We start from the raw sequence: 15285 nt of genomic DNA, 5'->3' as shown, positions 1-15285 counted from the left end.
TCAACCAAATTGGTTGTTATATGTTCATATTGATATACACCCTAATTTTATTCGGCCACCGTTGAAACTAGTCGGGCAACTTTCAATATACTCCCTACATAAACCACCCAAATCATCATTTGACATACTAAAAATGGTTGTTCCATCGACCGGGAGCCTCAATTGCATTGAAACATTCTCCAGCGTAATGATACATTCCCCACATAATAGATGGAACGTGTGCGTCTCTGACCACCATCTCTCTATTAGTGCATAAATAAGGGCGGGTTCAAGTTTACAATCTCCTTCAATTTCCGCTAGGTAACCAAATCCAACCATAGATAAATAACGCCAAATACGTCTTGGTATTTTCATCTTCTTGTTGCGAATAAAAACTTCTAATATACGATCAGTTTCCTAATAAATAAATTATAACCATTAATATTTTAACTAACATTTTAAAACTATTTAAATAAATTCTAATAATTTAATTAATATATACTTGATTTCATAATATTCATAAATTTTAAAAAATATATTTCGTACTCTTACCGTATCGAAAAAATTAGTCGAAATATGATCAACATCTTATCGCAACATCGCGCCTTCCATTTTTTAACTGCAGTTAATAAATATTAACTAAAATAAACTTACAATTAAACTTTCAAATGTTTAAATAAAAAAAATAATAATAAAATAATACAAAATTTTTAAATAAAATAATTAATTACTAAAATAATAAAAATTTTGATAAATGAAAATTTTTATAAAAATACTTATACCTTAATTTATATAAGAAATAGATAGGAAGAATAGAAATTTTAATGTGATTTATGTGAGATGGAGAAGAGATTTATATAGGTAGCTCATTGGGGGATATAGGCGGAAAATAAAGGCGGGAATTCGGGGCAGAAAGGTGGGAAGACACACCCTAGGGGATACGCCTTCCAAGGATATTAGAAAATCCCTGTAAGGCGCGTCTAAGGAAATGTACCTTCCAAAAGTATCAGTATTCAATTAGTGTATTTAACCGATCGCGCCTTAGCTCTAAGGCATATTTCATCGGATGCGTCTTATTCTCTCGTGTTAGATCGAATATTATTTTTTAATTGGTGACTGACAGATAATTTTTTAGGGTGATTTTTTTATATAAAAAACCAAACTTTTCTACACGGAATAATGAATTTTAACCTTCAAATACCTTACGTATTTAAACTCATTCCAAGACGCAAACTTTAAACGATACCAAATATCTGCTGACTAATTGTTGAGATTAATCTAAATTCAGATTTGGAGTGCAGAAAAGTTTTGGGTTGGACCAGAAAATCAAGCAGCGTTTGGGGAAACTGAATCAAATAAAAAAGAAAAAATTGGGTCCACAATTGCGGCAAAATCTATGCACCAAATTTGTTGGCTTGGCAAGAAATGAGAATGGTACGGTGCGGATTGAGAGGCCAAATACTTACCAAGAAAGCGCAGCCGCTGCCAGTTTTTCTACCCGCACAAACTGCACTTGTATTGTCCAAATTGTTCTCTGCCTCCTCCTTTATATATATACCACCATCACCATCTCCGTCACCATCTCCGTCACCATCGTATCTTTCACTTCAGTTTAGTTCCTGCTTCTTGATCGGCACAGCCATGAGTGACACAAAACCCAAGTTTTTGGAGGTCTACTCTGCACTCAAATCAGAGCTTCTTGATGACCCGGCTTTTGAGTTTACCGATGATTCTCGTCAATGGGTAGAGCGTGTAATTCCCTCTCTCTCCCTCTATCCCTTTTTCTTTGTTTGATGTCAATTGTTTTGCGTTGAGCTTCTCCTGTTCTTAAATCTAAAGCTGTACCCTTTGTGGGTTTTTTTGTTTGGATGCTCTTGGTTTCAAATATTAGGTACCAAAGTTCTTTTTTTGCCGCATTAATTCTCTCTGTGTGTGTGGTAGTCCTGGAAAGTTGAGATTTTTAGGTGAACACAAAATGAAAAAGACAAGTGTTTTTAGCTGATTCTTAAGAATTTATCCTGGTTCAGCGACTGTATCAATCCCCCATTAATTAGTTTTATCTTTTAAGCTTTGTATAGTTTCTGTTCCATGACTTCATGTCATCCCTCTCCTTTATTTGTTGGTAGTTTGTTATCAATAAGTGTGAATCATGATAGTCTGTTTCTCCTTTGCTGCAGATGCTAGATTACAATGTACCTGGAGGTATGGATTCGGTTAATGTTCGAAATGATAATCGATAAGTGAATGGTGTTTTTTATAAGGATGTTCACTGATTCTGTTGCTGGCAGGAAAGCTGAACCGAGGCTTGTCCGTCATCGATAGCTACAGGTTGTTGAAAGATGGGAAAGAGCTGTGTGATGATGAATTGTTTCTTGCATGTGCCCTTGGTTGGTGCATTGAATGGGTGTGTTTTAAGGATGCATAATCATCATTTTCATCGATAGCTGCAACAGTTGTGTTGCTTTTGTTGTGTACTGGAATCAACTTTTCCTTTCTAACATTGAACAGCTTCAAGCATATTTTCTTGTTCTTGATGATATCATGGATGGCTCTCATACACGCAGAGGTCAACCGTGTTGGTTCAGGCTTCCTCAGGTATGATGTAATAATGTGTTCCTCCTAATGTTACAACAAAATAATGTTAGTTCTTTCGTAATTTTGAGGGATACATCGGTTTGCAAACCGGTTGAGCCTCTCAATGGAGTTAGACACTTGATATAGCCGGTAGTTAGCTTTGTCAATCATGTGGAAATTAACTTCTGAAAGTTTCATGGTAGGTTGGATTGACTGCTGTGAACGATGGGTTGATTCTACGCAACCAAATCTTCAGAATTCTCAAGAAGCACTTTAGAGGAAAACCTTATTATGTTGATTTGCTAGATTTATTCAACGAGGTAATTTTGTTGTTTGCACCGGCTGCAGACAACCGATGTCCACTCACTTTCGATATAATCAGGTTCTACTGATGTATCTGAACTATTTTTTATATAGGTGGAATTTCAAACGGCCTCAGGGCAAATGATAGACTTAATTACAACACTTCAAGGAGAGAAAGATCTCTCAAAATACTCATTGCCAATGTAAGAGAGTATTCGAATTTGTTGCATTTAATGAACTTCAGTGCAAATAGTACTATTTTCAACACTTTTTAACACATCAAATGGTATATTTCATGCAGCCACCGCAGGATCGTTCAGTACAAGACGGCTTACTACTCATTTTACCTTCCAGTGAGTAACTTTCTATGTTATAAGTCATTTTCCCCATAATTTGCTTCTAGCATGCATCTTGGTCATTCATTTTTTAGGCATTTAACTTCATACATATTGCCATTTCATTGTATCAAACAATGCTACCATATTCTTGGACAAGTTATAACTGTTACTAACTAAACTGTACAGTTTTGTATCACGACATGTTTAATCTTCTTTGACATCTCATTGCTTCTTTTTTCTCCACGAAAACCAGGTTGCATGTGCATTGCTTATGGCAGGGGAGAATCTTGACAATCATTCTGATGTGAAGAATGTCCTTGTTGAAATGGGGACCTATTTTCAAGTACAGGTGACCACTAATTTCCAGATTTGTTTTCCTGTTCGTTCTAAACGGAGCTTTCTAAAATAAATTTCTTTTGTTGGGGAAGTATCTCTGCCATCCATTAGATAATCAAACATCTTTTCTTCTTTGGTGTTCGCCTAAAGAACTTTTCATTTTGTAGGATGATTTTCTAGATTGTTTTGGTGATCCTGAGGTGATTGGCAAGGTGAGAATCGGGGCACTGCTAATAATATGCAGTCTGTGTCTGGTAATGCAATTGGTTTGAGTTGTTTACTGTTTTTTTCTACCCTATTAGGTCGGAACTGATATCGAAGACTTCAAGTGCTCTTGGTTGGTTGTAAAAGCTCTGGAACGTGCTAATGAGGAGCAAAAGAAGTTGTTATATGTAAGCAGGAATATATATATATATATGTATTTACGCATTACGCAATAGTTTGGAGTTGCTTTACATAAACGTGTTTGATTTCCAGGAGAAATATGGAAAAACTGATCCAGCATGTGTTGCCAAAGTGAAAGAGCTCTATCAAACCCTTGATATTCAGGTTTGTCCTGGTCCGATCTGCTTATGCTCTGCATTCATGCGATATTCGTTTGGATGATAGATACATGGTACTCTACTTGCAGGGTGCGTTTGCGGAGTACGAGAGCAAGATTTACGAGAAGATGACGAAACAAATAAAGGGTCATCCGAGCAAAGCGGTACAAGCTGTGCTGGAATCATTTCTGGCAAAGATATACAAGAGGCAAAAATGAGAAAAACGCAAAGAAGAATAGACCTAGCAGACTATGCGGTTCTAATCTATTTAGTATTAGTATTGTGGGGGTGGAATAAGTAAAGGTCCAAGTAGATAGTGACCCTGTGACATGATGAATCATTCTCTGATGGATTTGTAGAGTGAAGTTAAACAACGAATAAAATATAATTTGCGTCTATTAAAGATTACAAACATCAAGCATTCATCTCTCTCGATATCAAAATATAAGCTCAAATTCGACTTGATATATTCGAGCTCGGTTACTTATTGTTTTTTTTAGATGAATAAATGCATTTATATGCCCAAACAAAGCTACAACCAATACTTGAACCTAACAACCAACCAGCAGAGGCTCACTCACCCCCAAGCTATACAAGAATCCCTATAAAAAGTATCCCCACTATACATTCTCTTACCCCACAATTTGAACTTCATCATCTCTTTCACCTGGTCAACCATACCAACAACAGTACACAGATTCCCTCGAAAAACCTTGTAATTCCTTGCCTTCCAAATCACATCAATGCAACAGCTCCAAGCCAGTTTCAAAACCCAAGCCTTCAAAGATTTTCCTTTAAGCCTGCGACAAGCCCAACTAAGCTCATCACTCCACCCTAGAACAATCTTGTTTTCCCCACAGCAAGCCGAAACACTACTCCAAACAAGTCGAGAGACCTCACACTTAAAGAACAAGTGGTCCCGATTCTCATTCTCCTTCATACAAAGACCACACACCCCATCCGCAGTCAAACCAAAAGAAATAAGCCTACTCCTAGTAGGCAACCTGTCCAAAATCACCATCCACGAAATGAGAGCATTTTTTGGGATGTGCCTCGAATGCCAAATCAACCTCTCCCAGGGAACCTTTTCCTTCCTACACCGAACCTCCTGTCACATCATAGCCACCGTTCTCAAAGACAAATACCCATTCGAAGCAGCCTTAGCCCTAAGCTGCAAAACAGCCCTCCAGGTCCAACTACTATTCTGGCCACAAGCAATGTCCCAAAAGGAATCATCCTTAATAATATAGGCATACAACCAGGCAACCCAAACAGAACCTTCTTTAAGCAAAATCTTCCTGATAAGGACCAGAAAACAGGCTCGATTCCAAACTTTAATGCTCTTAAGGCCAAGACCGCCTTCAGACTTAGGAGAAGAAATGACACTCCACTTCACTCTGGCCTCTTTCGCAGGCTTGTTTCCCCCTTCCAGGAAAACCTCGAGCAGAGTTGATTAATAAGATCAATAACCGCACTAGGGAGAGCCAACTGGCTAGTCCAAAAATTTTGAATTCCATACACCACAGGTTGAATAAGTTGCTATCTACCAGCATAAGAAAGGGTCCTAGCCTTTCACCCCTGTAACTTTGCAGCAACAAAATCAATCAGGGGAGTTCAATCCTTAACCGAGAGTCTCTTAGTAATTAAAGGGACCCCGAGATACCTCACAGGTAACTTCCCTCGGACAATACCAGTTATGTCAAGGATCTCAGAAAGAGCAGCCTCACTAACTCCCGAGGAGAACAATTCAGATGTACTAGGATTGATACACAGCCCCGAGAAGCTACAAAACAGCTTCAAAATCTCCCAAATCCCCACAATCGAGTCCAAAGTCCCCTTAGTGAAAACTAAGAGATCATCAGCAAAGTAAAGATTGGTGAGACTGATCCTGTGACACTTGGGATGGAAACGAAACACCCCATGCCCAGCAGCCCTATCCAGAAGCCGAGAAAGAACATTTATGACAATAACAAACAGATAAGGGGACAAGGGGTCCCCCTGACGCACCCCTTTAGTCCCATTAAAAAACCCAACCGAACCACCATTCAAAGAAATAAAGAACTTAGGAGTGGTAACACACTCCCTGATCCAACCAGTCATCACCCTAGGCACTTCTAAGGCCTTCAAAACAGTCAACAAAAATTGTCAATTCACAGAGTCAAACGCTTTCTGTAAATTAAGCTTAAGAGCTCATCGGATTACCGATTGTTTTGCTCAAGCTTAATTATTCAAAATAAAGAAAGTACTAACTCGAAACTGATGTAACTAAAAATAACGCTATGATGGACTTGAATTTAATACAAGAATTCTAATGAGATTAACAATTGGAGATGAAGTTTTTGAAAATAGAATCAAGAGGACTAAATTACAAATGTATAAAGAGTACATGGACCTAGAGAATATTTTAACCCAAGTAATATTCCTTTTTCTCTTCCGTAAAACACCTAGGTAGAATGATAGATGTGAAATGAATGAATGAGATTTAGATGGCGGGTTCTAAGCAATATGTAGAGTGATTACCGATAAGACAAAATATAGAAATACTAAATGGTTACAAAAATTAACTATTTTTCGTTCCTCACATTGGTATTTCTTTCTCCATTGGAATCATATGACAAAAAAAAAAAAACTACCAAACAAAGATAAAGGAATGGGCGAAACAAAGCCTCCGACGATGGTGCTAAAGGGCAAGCAGCTAAACGTGACGGAACTGAGCTTGGAGGAAATCAAGAAGCACCCCACGGTGCATGTGTCGCCGAGGGCGGCCAAAACGAGCAAGACGTCGACACCGTCGGGGAGGTCCAACTGCCTATGCTCCCCCACCACGCACGCCGGTTCCTTCAGGTGCCGACACCATCGGGTTTCCGGCATGTCGAGGGGCGGCTCCATCGGATCTAACCTGTCTAACCTTGCTTTGGTCCACCATCACCACAAATCACCTCAACCCACCACTGATAATCTCCAATCTCAGAAAAGCTTTAACAATATATATATATATATATATATATATATATATGCACACCAAAATATTATTATTATTTTTGCAATGTACATGTAATCTACTCCTCAAATGGACCAACTTTTGCTCCATCTTACACTAGAGTTCTAATATTCAAGTTGTTGGCATTGCATGCCTCTAAGGAGCCTGTTTTTATTACATGATATTAAAATCTTGTTCATGTTATTTGATAAAATTTATTATTTGATTGTAATATTTAAAAAATTAAAAAAAAAGTCGCTTATTGTACTTTTTATTATTATTTTATTACATGCTATTAAAATCGAATACGTGATTTAACGTCGTCTGTTGTAATTAACTCTTTCATCAATTTTTTTATTTGTAATGTATTTACCATTTTTCTGTTTTAAATGAACTAATTCCGAAATTTCCTATTTTTCATGTCTGCAAATTATTGAAATCCCCACTTCCTTTTCAGTTCCACTCCTCAAACGCACTCTCCTCATAGACAAGGTAAAAATACTTTCTTTTCTCCTATTCGTTTTTTAATCCGTTTGTTTCCCGAGAAAATTGACGAGAGACCTTTTTGAATCTCTGTGAGCTTAGAGTAGGTAGCTTTATTAAACTTTAAAATTACGCTGGCAACTCGGTTTGTTTGTAGAGTTTTTGGGGGATTGATTAGATTGGATTCCGACGAGGGTCAGTTTGTGGTTTGGTTGGTTGTGTTGAACGAAAGCATACTATTATGGCATTGCAAGCAAGATAATTGGGGTGAGGCACTAACGAAACCGGATCATATTCCGAAAACAAAATGCATTAAAGAGTTTTGACTAGATTACCAAAAACTTTCAAAAGAGGCACCCAAGTAAATGTGGGAACTTTCAAAATAAAATCATACTAGCAATTGAAATTCATATCAGAACAGTTTAGTCAACTTCCTCCATCTTGCTGCCTTCGGCATCTGCATCCTCCAATGGCGGCATATCGGCATCAGCGTCAGCGTCACCAGCATCCTCATCCATGCTCAAACCAAGTTTCAACATCCTGTGGATTCTGTTGCCAAAGGTGTTGGGGTCATCGAGGCTGAAGCCAGAGCCGTCTCGAATAGCAACAGAACGAGGTCTTTCATTGACTTGTTGTTCTGGTCAGCATCAGCTCTCTTTCTCAGCTCTTCCATGATGGGATTCTTAGGGTTGGTCGATCTCCATGGTCTTCTTGCTTGACATATATCCAGCCATGCTTTTATCCCTCAAAGCTTGAGCCTTCATGATCCTTTCCATGTTGGCAGTCCAACCATACTCACCAGTGATCAAACAACAAGGAGAATCGACCACACGGTCAGATACCACGACCTTCTCCACCTTGATAACCTTGCAGAGACCATCGAATTTTTCCTTCAAAGCTTCCTTCTTTTACTTCTCATCTTCACTCTCATCGAGTTTCAGACCTTCTTTAATTGCGGACACGAGCTTTTTACCCGCGAATTCCTTGAGCTGACCATCAGCATACTCTTCAACTGCATCAACCATGAAGAGAACCTCATAACCCTTCTTCTTCAACTTCTCAAGGAATGGAGAGTTCTCGACAGCCTTTTTACTTTCACCGGTGATGTAATAGATGTCATTCTGACCCTCCTCCATTCTGGTCACATACTCCTTCAAGCTGGTCATCTCATCGCCACTCTTGGTGGAGTTGTGGCGGAGCAATTCAGCAATCTTGTTTCTGTTTTGAGAGTCCTCGTGGATACCCAGCTTGAGGTTTTGGAGAAGGCCTCATAATCCTCTTTGTTCTCGGCAATTTCAAAGAAGAGCTTGATGCACTTCTTCACCAAGTTCTTGCGAATAACCTTGAAGATCTAGTTCTGTTGTAACTTTTTTCTAGAGATGTTGAGAGGAAGGTCCTTCGGAATCGACAATACCCTTCACAAAGCCAAGGAATTCTGGGATCAGCTCTTCACAGTTGTCCATGATAAACACGTCTAACATAGAGCTTGATGTTGTTGGGCTTTTTCCTAGTGTCAAAGAGGTCAAATGGCGCCCTCTTGGGAACAAAGAGAATAACCTTGAACTCGAGCTGTCCCTCGACCGAAAAGTTCTTGACAGCCAAATGCTCTTCCCGATCATTCGTAAGACTCTTGTAGAATGCAGCATATTCCTCCTTGGTGATCTCCTGCGGCTTCCCCATCCAAATCGGCTTCTGCTTGTTCACCAAAGACCACTCGTGCGAGACCTCCTTAATCTTCTTCTTTTTCTTCTCTTCCTTTTCCTTTTCCTCATCTACCTCCTCCACTTTACCCTCTTCATCCTTTTTATCATTCTCGTCCTCGTCGTCGGAAATCTCTTTCTCGACAGTCTTCTCAATCCACAGGGAAATAGGATAGCTAATGAACTCAGAGTGCTTTTTAATCAAGCCCTTGAGGCGGCGCTCCTCGAGGTACTCGAGCTGGTCTTCTTTCAAGAGAAGGGTTATCTTAGTACCCCCTACCAAAGCTCTCCCAGAGGTATCCCTGCTGACCGTGAACGACCCACCAGCTTGGGTCTCTCACGCATATTGCTCATAATCGTTGTGCTTAGTGGTAACAACTTTGTCTGCAACCAAGTAAGCCGAGTAGAAACCAACACCGAATTGTCCAATCATGCTAACATCAGCACCGGCGGTCAATGCCTCCATGAATTCCTTGGTCCCTGACCTTGCAATGGTACCCAAATTGTTCACCAAATCTTCATCCACATTGAGATCTCTTTTAATCGAAACAACAACAATCAATACACAAGAACTTTAATGAATCGTAACAAACACGTACCAGCCTTGGTCATGCCGATACCACTGTCGATGATTGACAGAGTGTTGTTAGTCTTGTCTGGGACGATGTGAATGAACAGCTCTGGCTGGGCATCCAGCTTGCTTTTGTCTGTCAAGCTCTCAAATCTAATCTTGTCCAAAACCTATAGAACATTTTAAACCAAGTATACATTCTTATTCACTCTCTTAAACTAATGCAAACAAGAAAAGGCTAAGAAATCCTAGAAACGGCAAGCAGAATTCATTAAGTTTCATAAAACAGAAAGGTGAATATATATATATATATAAACAAACAATATCTTAGAACAAACAATAACATATCTTAGAACAAGACTAAGGAGATTCCAAGTTTCTTTCATTTAAATAAATAAACAAACAATATCTGTTACATCAAAGAAGAAACAGATCGGATCAGTACTACAAAAGAACAAAATGAAGAGAAAAACTTACATCGGAGGAGTTACCGATGAGCTCGCGAAGAAAGATCTCCTTGTTGCTGTAGAAAGTGTTGATAATCAAACTGAGAAGCTGGTTAATCTCCGCCATTGATGGATAAATCTAAAAACTCCGATTCAGAACACAACCACAAGAACGACGGTGAAATGAAAAACAGATTGTTAGGGTAAAGCTTGGCTTTTGAATGTAAAGGTGCTCGTAGAGAGACTTTATAGGAAGAAGAATCGGTTCTAGATCCTTTTTTTCTTTCTATTTTTATCGAAAAATTTCGAGGGATGATGACTGGGTTTAATTTTCCTTGGATAAATTACCTATGTGACCACTTAACTATTGGAAATTTTAATGTAATAACTTATCTTTTAATTTTATCAATCATGTTATCTAATTATTTAAATAATATCAACCAAGTTTATGTCGTTAAAATTAGAAAGTAGAGCTGACCTGATAGTTGAAAATTGGTATAATCACACACTTGGTCCTAATAACTCACATTTTGTTAATTTAGTCAATTGAATGAAGAATTAAATTTACTAAATTAAATTATATAAATAATGAAGACTAAATTTGTAATTATACTAAATTTTTAACTTTAATGTTAGCTCCCGTATTAAATGTTAATTGTAAGTAATTTGATTCATATTTTTTAAATAGTTAAGCGATTTAATTGAAATATTATAGTCAGATTGGAATGTCCATAGTCTTAGTCCCCCTTTTATATTAAAATTTGAGATTTGATTTTTAAACTTTAATTTGATATAATTAGATCCCTATTTTGGTAATGTTATTAGTAAATCTAAATTAGTAACCCATTAGTTATTTTTATAAAAAGAAATGATGTGATATTTTTTTTAAATAACCTTAATATCAATTTTTTTGATTAAGCTAATGTGATTACAAAATAATATATGTTCTAAAATTTGACATTGAACGCTCAATCACCCTGATGCAGTCGCTATTGCTCAAACCCGTGACCTCAAGGAACAACAACAATTCATTTAACCACTGAGGTCAGTTGGTTCGTGCACCTTAATATCAAATTGACAGATAAATTTATTACTAGTGTAACATGACCGAAATTATATAATAAAAAAAATAGTGAAAAAAATATATACGATACTTTAACAATAGTAATCAATGATCTAGAGATACCAAATTATGGACAATTAACGTAAAGGAGTTACTTTCAAAAAAAATAAAAATAAAGGGCAATCCCAACTTTTATCATGATAAAGGGAGTATAATTGTAACTAGACCATGAAACAATCCTAGACAGTAAAAAATAAAAGTCAAAGTTAACCAAAAAAATTCTGCACTTTTACTGGGTCAGATTCACAAAGCATTTTGACGTGGCAAAAGGCCATTGGTTATGGATTTTAAAGGTTGTTGAGATGGTTCACAATCAACTGCAAGCCCTTAAGCCTTGAACTGATTAACCATGGTGGTCACTGACTCAATGGGGTCGATTCATCCGTTAATTAGTATATCCTTGAAAGCAGCATCAATTCGACAAACTTACGAGGCATGTAGAATACGTTGCACTGATACAGGTACGAGGATAGATACCGAGATAGATATGGGAATGAGAAACGTCAATTCCTAAAGTTATAAGGTAAGAGTAATACATAAAAAAGATAAACCAAATCTTCAGTTGATTTAACTTATTCCTCCTAAGTGAGTCGACGAATGAATAAATATTCTAATTGTTTTAATAAAAAGATAATGAAATATATTATCCAATCACTTTAAAAGCCAAAGATTAGAGTAATAAAGTTTCGACACTAAAATTAATCTACAAACTTTTCAAATCTTAAGAATACTCAGAAAGTAAATCTTAATTAAAAAATAAAATCATATCTTAATTCATTTATATCATTTTTTATTATTTAAATCTTAAAAATAATTCAGGGGTACTTTGGTGAAGATCAAATATCAACTCTGATACGTCCTTGAAAATCTCTCTGATGTGCCCAATTAATTTCAATCTTACTCTTTAAACATGGAACGTCCCTGGTGCGTATCCAAGTTATACCCGTCCTACATCCATATTGGAAACGTATCAAATACTTGATAAATCATTGAATTATTGTGCCCGTGGTACATAACATGTAGATGATACTACAAGCTCTTCCATGTTAAACCTCAACACAATTTCCTTCTTCTGACAACTTTCCAATTATGTATGTATGTATGTATGTATGTATACATAATTAGCAGACTTCAGCCAACTTGCTAGGCACTACTTTCACTTGCTTTAGAGCACTAATACCTGAGAAAAAAATAAGTTTGGTACTTCCCTATTCGGGAAAAAGGCAAAGGTTGGTACTTCCCTATTCAGGAAAAAGTTCCAACACATTATAATAGCTGAGAAAAAAAGGGGGTTATGGATTGCTTAAGGCCTCTCAGTGTATCACCCGAAAATTTGAAATTTGTCTTGTATTATCCATCTCATTTCTGGCTTATTTGCCTTCTCAACAATCCATCTTTGCTTTCCTTTTAATCAAGAAACCTTAAGTTTTTTTAATGGAAGACTTCCGAGTCCAATAGTTGTTTACTGGTTTTGATTAACCTAATTCTGCAGTGGATGCTTATCTATGACGATGGGGTTTTCTATTGTGTGCACGTCTTTCTATGCTCCAGCTGTGGAGGGAAACAAGTTAATTAGCAAATTTCATATTTTCGTCTTGCTGTTTGTATCCCCGGGTTAGATTTTATTGCAGCACACCTCGTAGTCAGTCACAGCTAAAACGTGAATAGTTAAGGGTATTAATCCCAACTTTTATCATAACAGAGGGACTATAACTAGAATTAGACCATGTAAAAATCCTAGAGTGTGAACTAAAGCATAAAAATCAAGTGAACCAAAAAAAATCTGCACTTTTACTGCGTCAGATTGTTCAACCTTAACAGCCAACTGCAAGCTCTTCAGCCTTGAACTGATTAACTATGGTTGTCAATGGGGTCACTTAATCCGTTTGTATATCCTTGAAAACAACATCCATTTGACAAAATTCTGAGACGTGAAGATGATATTGCAAGCTCTTCCATTTCAAACCTCAGCACAATTGCCTTGTTCTTTCAACTTCCAACTATGTATGTATGTATGCATGCATGCTGTCGTAACCGGTTTTCGTTCGGACACAAATATTTTACTTGGCGGGAAAAGTGATGTGAATAAATGGTTTTTTAAAATAATTTGAGAGTCGCCATCGGCCTTTTGGATCATGTAGGTCGAATACCTAAAAATCATCCTTTAAAAGAGTTTTTAACAAAACATCGATTAAAAGATAAACTGATCTGCGTTTTAACCAAAAATTCGTTCTTTTTAATAATAAAAGGGGATTCGTGGTCGGTTACGTTTAGAGAAGGATTAACACCCCTACAACGCCCAAAATTGCTACTTTTTAATTATAAATTGTCTCTAATAATAGAATTTAAGAATTTAAATATATTTAATTTATAATTTTTTTATTTCAAAATTATATTTATGAAATAAATATTAATTTATATATATATATATAAATAAAATATTTATTTATTTAGAAATATCAGAAAAAGACTTCTAGGTGCCTTAAGACAGCTCTTTTCTTCGATATTAAAAATAAATAAATAATTAAAACAATTAATATATAATTTATAAAAATAGGATATTTATTTATTTAAAAATATCAGAAAATGGACATCCAGTTGTTTTAAGACTGCCCTTTCTTAATATTGAAAAATAAATAAATATTAAAACAGGATTAAAATAAGTTAAAAATAATTAAATAAGATTTTAATAAATAAAATAAATATTATTTATTATATAAATATATATATTTATAGCTAAATATAATAATAGTAATAATAATTAAAAGTAAATATATAAAATTAACATATAAATAAACAAGGACAAAAATCAATAAAATTAAAATGATAGGTACAAATAATAAAATAAAAACTTATAGTAAAAATAATTAGTAATTAAAATATAAATAATAAATTAAAGGCCCTTATTTGAAGTAAAATAAAAATATAAAAACTAATAGTGTAATTAACCCTAATTATTACTAGGTGATTAAAATAAGAATAAATAAATTAATAGGGACTAATAGTTATTTACCAAAAATTTATATATTTACTGATTAATGACTAAAAATATATTAAAATTCAACTACCAATTAAAATAAATAAAAATAACTTGTAGTGACTAATTTGTAAGTATTATAAACATAGAACACTGCGGAAGGGATTTACCCTTTATGGAAATTACAGAAACACCCTCCCCCAAAACGGCGTCGTTTGGGAGAGGGTATAAATACCCGAAACCGGCTGGCCCTACCATTTATTCCTTTCTCTTCTCTCTCAAAACTGAAAGATTATAAAACTCTCTCTCGCCTCTCTCTAGCTTCTTTCGCCGGAGTACTCCGAAGGTAAGTTACTCTTTTTTTCTTCCTTTTTATTTCTTGCTTGCTTTCTGTTGTTCTCGATTTCTCTCGTTTCTGTTTGGTATTGCTGTGGTTGGTAGTTGTTGTGGTTCTGTCTTCCGTTCTTCTCTTCGTTCTTCTTTTTTTTTTCTTCTGTCCTCCCTCCTTTTTGTTTTGCAGGATTCGGTGGCTTTTATAGCCACCACGGAGCCATGCTCGGACCGGTCCAGAGGGGGAAGTTTGGTGAGTCACTGAGCTATGTGGTGACTCACCCCATAGCCGCGACGTGTGGGGGCAGCTGGCTTCTGGTGAGGCGGCGGCTTCGTGGCTGTAGCGGGTGCGAGCATCTGGCAGCTGACCGTCGGCAATGGTTGATTGGAGCACTTGGCAGCAGAGGTGTGGAGGCAGTGGCTTCTGGCAGCTGGAGAGGCGGCTGCGGCAGTGCTAGGGTTTAGAAACCCTAGCTGAAACCTTAAATATTTAGGGTTTCATTTTGGTCTGGGCCGGTTGATCGGGCTTGTACTGGATTGGGCCTCTGATGTAATTTGTAATATATATATATATATTTAATAATAAATAATAATAATATATAT

At 36.5% G+C, this 15285-nt stretch overlaps 1 protein-coding gene and 1 pseudogene across 2 annotated transcripts; one reads left to right on the top strand and one right to left on the bottom strand.

Moving 5' to 3' along the window:
• The first annotated feature begins 1313 nt into the window (after positions 1-1313).
• On the top strand, positions 1314-4434 carry LOC120157826 (farnesyl pyrophosphate synthase-like). Of its 2 annotated transcripts, XM_039168836.1 has the most exons (12): positions 1314-1731; positions 2157-2181; positions 2268-2383; positions 2488-2574; positions 2757-2873; positions 2971-3059; positions 3158-3209; positions 3448-3543; positions 3698-3742; positions 3833-3922; positions 4008-4079; positions 4162-4434. In XM_039168836.1, the coding sequence occupies exons 1-12, from the start codon at positions 1405-1407 to the stop codon at positions 4288-4290; spliced, it is 1245 nt and encodes a 414-aa protein (XP_039024767.1). In that variant the 5' UTR covers positions 1314-1404; the 3' UTR covers positions 4291-4434. The 2 variants fall into 2 exon arrangements, with proteins under 2 accessions (XP_039024767.1, XP_039024773.1); XM_039168842.1 differs by lacking the exon at positions 2157-2181 and having other exon boundaries at positions 1609-1731; positions 4162-4428.
• A 3393-nt stretch (positions 4435-7827) lies between these two features.
• LOC120157813 lies at positions 7828-10394 on the bottom strand (annotated as a pseudogene).
• Positions 10395-15285: the final 4891 nt, after the last annotated feature.

This window comes from Hibiscus syriacus, unplaced genomic scaffold (genome assembly GCF_006381635.1).
Source record: "Hibiscus syriacus cultivar Baekdansim isolate YM2019G1 unplaced genomic scaffold, ASM638163v2 tig00002840_pilon, whole genome shotgun sequence".
Classification (NCBI taxonomy): Eukaryota; Viridiplantae; Streptophyta; class Magnoliopsida; order Malvales; family Malvaceae; genus Hibiscus; species Hibiscus syriacus.
The sequence above is the reverse complement of the archived record's forward strand: the minus strand, read 5'-3'. Positions and strand labels throughout refer to the sequence as shown.